This window comes from Haematobia irritans, chromosome 4, assembly GCF_050003625.1.
Source record: "Haematobia irritans isolate KBUSLIRL chromosome 4, ASM5000362v1, whole genome shotgun sequence".
Classification (NCBI taxonomy): domain Eukaryota; kingdom Metazoa; phylum Arthropoda; class Insecta; order Diptera; family Muscidae; genus Haematobia; species Haematobia irritans.
Window position 1 is genome coordinate 102933263 of NC_134400.1, and position 5945 is coordinate 102939207.

At 40.1% G+C, this 5945-nt stretch overlaps 1 protein-coding gene across 1 annotated transcript; it reads left to right on the forward strand.

Moving 5' to 3' along the window:
- The first annotated feature begins 211 nt into the window (after positions 1 to 211).
- Positions 212 to 5542, forward strand: LOC142235694 (uncharacterized). Its single transcript, XM_075306953.1, has one exon. It carries the CDS (start codon positions 212 to 214, stop codon positions 5540 to 5542), a length of 5331 nt encoding a protein of 1776 aa, XP_075163068.1.
- Positions 5543 to 5945: the final 403 nt, after the last annotated feature.

Genomic DNA, 5945 nt, shown 5'->3' on the forward strand with positions numbered 1-5945 from the left:
TTCGAAAATCTGATGAATATTTCTGCTTGTTCTTGTTGAACTAAAACATTATGTTATTATTTTGCTTTATTTGGGAAATTGAGATTCCTATGTCTGCTTGTTCTTGTAGAACTGAAACATTTTTGATATTTTGAAAGTAACGCGATTGTATACCTGTGTCTGAACGTGACACAATTTTCTCTATCTGTATCTGAAATATTTATTATTTGAAATGCCGAACGAGGGTACCGAGGACATGACCCTATGTGGGGAAACTAAGGGAATGACCAGGGAAGAAATGAAATTTTATTTCGACTATGACCATTTCCTTATGCTTTGCTCCTATATTGATAAGTTGGATGTAGTCCAACAGACGGAATCGCTGGGTCAGGCTAAAATGGAAGATTTAGAGGCCAGGTGGGCAAGTTTAAATTCTTCCTACGAGTCACTTATGCTATCTTCTGATTCGGCCATTACTAAGGAAGTCAGGGAGAAAGCTAGAGTTAATTTCGGTGTATGCAATGAGGCCTTTTTTAATTCAAGAGCCTGTCTTTTAGATATATTGAAGTTAACGTCTTCCCCAAATCCTCGTGAAATGGCTTCCCGAATAGGGATCTCGCCAAATGATTTACCTCCTCCACGTCCTAGTTTGGACTCTCCTAATAATGATTCACCTAGTGTTTACATAAAAGTTCCCCCTTGTGACACTGAGGTTTTTAAAGGTGGGTACGAGGAATGGCCGTCTTTCCGTGATATGTTCACGGCGGTTTATGTAAACCACCCAAAACTTACGCCCGCACAAAAGCTATATCACCTGAGGAATAAAACCCAGGGATCTGCTGGTGCAATAGTCAAAAGATACTCGCTCTGTGATGAGAATTTTGACTTGGCGTGGAAGGCTCTGAAAACACGCTATGAAAATAAGCGTGTACTAGTCGATAACCAGCTTAAAATATTGTTCAACATCCCAGTGGCAGCGGAAGAAACGAGTGATTCGGTTCAGAAAATTCAGTCAACGGTGAATGACTGTTTAGCCACGCTTAGAACACTTAATGTGAAAGTTGAACATTGGGATCCTATTTTGATCTATTTGATCTCAACCAAGCTTCCGGATAAAACGTTAACCTTGTGGGAACAATCCCTGAAATCCCACAACGAACTGCCGATGTGGTCCCAACTGGATGAGTTTCTTATAGATAGGTTTGAAATTGTTGAACGTTTATCCAGCATTCGTTCAACAAAAGATGGTTATATTCACCCTAAATCTAATGTAAGTCGAACTCAAGTATACCATTCTCAGGAAAAGTTGAACTCTACATGTCCTTTATGTGGTGAAAACCATTCTCTGCGCATATGTCCCAAATTTCGAAACTTCGGGGAACAGGAAAGAGTAGATTTTGTTTTCAAAAATAAATTATGCAATAACTGCCTATCTCCCTTTCACAAGAAACAGAAATGTAAGAGTAAGAATAAATGCTTTGTGTGTCAGAAATCACACCACACATTGCTTCATTTGAAGGACAAATCTCTCATCAAAACTGAAGGCAATAACAGCGAAAGAACAGCTAAGGCCTCTGAAACTCATCGAACCTCCGACAATAGAATCGAGGGCTTAAATGACGGTCCATCTTCCTCAGGTTTGGCACGAAACTCCCAGGTACAAGCAAATTTTTGCTCAGGCAACGAAACCATTTTGCTTCGAACTGCTCTTGTTCAAATTGACCTTAAGGGAGAATTGTATACTCTTAGAGCACTGATAGATCCTGGTTCTCAAAGGACTTTTCTTTCCGAAAGGGCCAGGAATCTTCTCCAAATTCCTTATCGGAAAGCCCTTTTCGATATATACGGAATTGGAGAACAAAAACTATCTGCCAGTAAGGAATGTGAATTGGTACTATATTCATCAAGATACAATCTGAAAATACCCATCACAGCAATAGTTCTTCCAAAAGTAACACAAAAGTTACCATCGATTTCGTTTACCGTTCCGAATCCAAATGAACTCAACGAACTTGATTTGGCAGATCCTTCATTTAATAAATCTTCACAAATTGACTTAATTTTGGGCAATGACTCTGAGAAGTATATTAATATTGATGGCATAAAAAAGAACATTTGTGGAGAAGCATCTGCTTATAACACGATTTTTGGTTGGGTACTAAGTGGCCCCATGAAGATAGAACCAATTCGTGCATTCACAACCAGTATATTGCCTTCTGAGGATTCCTCTTTGAACGAAATTCTTCAAACTTTTTGGGAGTTAGAAAATATTCCCGTTTCACATCCAATATCCGATGAGGATCAATTCTGCGAAGAATTTTACAAGAAAACGACAGTACGAGGAGTCGATGGTCGATATATCGTACGGTTACCCTTTAGAAAAGAGTTTTCAGATTCCATTCATTTAGGATCATCAAGATTCATTGCCCTGGGACAGTTGTCCAGAATGGAACATAATCTGTCAAAAAATCCTGAACTTCAGGTTCAATACAACTCAGTCTTAGAGGAATATTTATCAATGGGACACATGGAAGAAACGTCTTCAAATGAAGTTTTCTCCGAGGGGAAATTTTATTCTTTTTATCTCCCTCACCACGCTGTAGTGCGACCCGAGCATAAAAGCACAAAAGTACGAATTGTTTTTAATGCTTCTCGAAAATCCAAATCTGGATTTTCTCTCAACGACGTTCTTTTAACTGGCCCCACTCTTCAAACTGATCTCATATCAACTATATTGAATTGGAGAAAGTACAAATATGTCTTCAGTGGTGACATTCAGAAAATGTACCGGCAAATTTTAGTACACCCAAATGATCGGCAATATCAAAGAATTTTATATCAGAAATCTTCTGATAGCGCTATAAAAGATTACCAATTGCGTACAGTGACCTTTGGTATAAATTGCGCTCCCTTTTTGGCGATCCGTACTCTGCTGCAGCTAGCTTCGGACTGTGAGACACAGTTCCCAAAGGTATCTACCATATTAAGAAAGGAAACTTATGTGGACGATATTCTCTCTGGAGGGTTTTCTTTAGAGGAGACAATAGATCTCCAAACCCAATTGATTTCTACACTTAAATCCGCGGGTTTCCCTCTAAAGAAAATAACTTCCAATAATTCTCAGTTATTGAATCATTTGCCTCCCGAAGACATGTACGATCTAGACTTTTTAAGACTAGATGAGGCCAGTTCCACAAAAACTCTTGGAATAAAGTGGAACGCTTTGACCGATAGTTTCTCATATTCTCTGAATCCCATTGAACCAACAATGAACATGACAAAACGAAAGGTTCTCTCAGCGGTGGCTCAATTGTTCGATCCAGCTGGTTGGATAACGCCAATTACTATACGAGCCAAAATGCTAATGCAACAGCTATGGCTTGAGGGGTTAGATTGGGATTCACCAATAAGCAAAGAATCACATTTAACGTGGGAATGTCTTATAAAAGATTTTTCTCAAATCGATGACATCAAAATCCCTCGGTGGTTTCGATATATGCCATCTGATCGAATACAAATTCATGGCTTTGCAGATGCATCTAAGGCAGCATATTGCGCATGCGTTTATGTGGTGGTTGGCTCAGATTGTAATTCATGCTCGAACTTATTGGTTGCTAAAAGTAAAGTAGCGCCACTCAAGACTATATGCTTACCACGTCTGGAGCTCAATGGAGCCGAGTTACTTGCGAAACTAGTAAATTATGTTTTGTCTATTTTCAATTTTGAAATTACTCATACGTATCTATGGACAGACTCCTCAATTGTACTGGGTTGGTTGTCGAAGCCTCCATGGTCGTGGGAAACTTTTGTTGCCAACCGTACCTCAAAGATACATACTCTTGTTCCTAATGCCCAGTGGCGACACGTTCCAACAAATGAAAACCCTGCAGATCTTGGCACACGAGGGTGCAAACCTCATGATTTGAAAAATTCTAAGCTATGGTGGAATGGCCCATCATGGATTACTGCTCCCCCATCTTCTTGGCCGGATATGGTCCCAATAACTCATCCAAAGCCAAAAATACTCGTACAAAATCTTCATGTAACGTCTGAAAATGCTGATATATTGGACAGATTTTCTTCTTATGGCAAGGCTTTAAGGGTGATTTGTTATATTTTTCGTTTTCATCGTCGCACACATGCAAATGCCGTATTGGAAAATGCTTTCCCCAGTATAAATATCTCTCAAAATGAGATAACATTTGTCAAAAATAGATTAATTCATTTATCTCAGCTTCACGCATTCAAAGACGAATACCATGCTCTTTTACAAGGTAATCCAATTTCACAAAAAAGCCCTTTATCTACACTAAATCCATTCATTGATGGCAACCAGATTCTTCGAGTGAATGGTCGATTATCTCAATCGAACATTCCTTATAACGAACGGCATCCAGTAATACTTCCAGGCAACTCAAGATTTTGCCGACTTTATCTCTCTCATCTCCATACTTTTCTTGCACATGCAGACTGCACGCTAATGTGCAGAATGGTCCAAACCGAGTTTTATATCTCGAGGCTAAAGCCTCGAATCAAGAATATAATCCACAAATGTAAAACGTGTGTTGTTTTTAAACACAAGTTGTGCTCTCAAATGATGGCACCATTACCCCTCGATAGAACTACGATTTCACCCCCTTTCCATGTTACTGGAATAGATTTCGCCGGTCCCTTTGAGCTCAAGAGCTCATATTTACGAAGAGCCCCTTCAATAAAAGCTTATGTTTCGGTATTTGTTTGCTTTGCCACAAAGGCTGTTCATTTGGAGCCATGCTCGGACCTTTCCTCGGCAGCTTTTGAAGCGGCATTCGCTCGTTTCATTGGGAGGCGAGGACTACCCCGTAGGGTAGTATCGGACAATGGGCGAAATTTTGTTGGGGCTAGCAGACTGTTGCTTAGGGAATTTTCTAAGTTTATAAAAATGGCTTGCACAGATATATCGAATAAATATTCTACTCATGGGTTCGAATGGTGCTTCATCCCCCCACATGCTCCCCACATGGGTGGCCTATGGGAATCAGCCGTTAAAAGCTTTAAATACCATTTTAAACGAATTGCTGGCTCTCACAGGTTCACTTTTGAACAATTCGCCACTATTTTGGCACGGATTGAAGGAGTTTTGAACTCTCGGCCTATATCAGCGTTGTCAGAAGACCCCTCGGACCTGAGTGCACTTACACCAGGTCACTTCCTTAGAGGGTCCCCTATGTTAGCTTTTCCTGAACCCATATCTCCAAACATTTCTCTTACCAACCGTTGGATGAAACTAAAAGCTCTTCACCACCAATTTACCGTACGCTGGAAGGAGGATTACTTAAAATCGCTTCAGAAACGGTATAAATGGAAAACTCCACAAACCGATGTCAAGGTGGGTGATTTAGTCGTAGTGGTAGATGATTTGCTGCCACCAAGTGAATGGCGACTAGGCAGGATTGAAAATACTCAACCCGGCCAAGATGGGAAGATTAGAGTTGTTCAAGTTCGTACCGCAGCTGGTCTAATGAAACGCCCAATAGTTAAATTGTGCTTATTACCGTACTTGAGTTCCCCTGAATCCGAATAATAATTTACTAAGTAACAACGAAACCATATGATTCTCCACTAAAGTGGAGGATCATTTACACTTTAACCGCACTCCATATTTTATTTTTACAGAGCACAAAGTATTTCTGAAAGGCCCAACTCGGATGTGTATCGCTGCTTGTTGTGTAGGCGATATCATGGAATTCGTGTATGTCCAAAATTCATAAAGATGCAACCAATGGAAAGATGTAGAACAGTGCGGCAGTTCAAATACTGTGTAAATTGCCTAGCAAAAAGCCACACAGTTGGAAATTGCATATCCGAAAATAAATGCCGTAAATGTAAGAACTACCATCACACTATGCTACATCCAAGTGAGCCAACTATCTACTCCCACTCTAACAACCGTCAAAAGCAACGAAAGCCACAGAACAAACGGCCAC

Excerpts from the sequence above, each read along its gene's own strand:
- LOC142235694 (XM_075306953.1), top strand. The coding sequence starts at position 212 with ATGCCGAACGAGGGTACCGAGGACATGACCCTATGTGGGGAAACTAAG.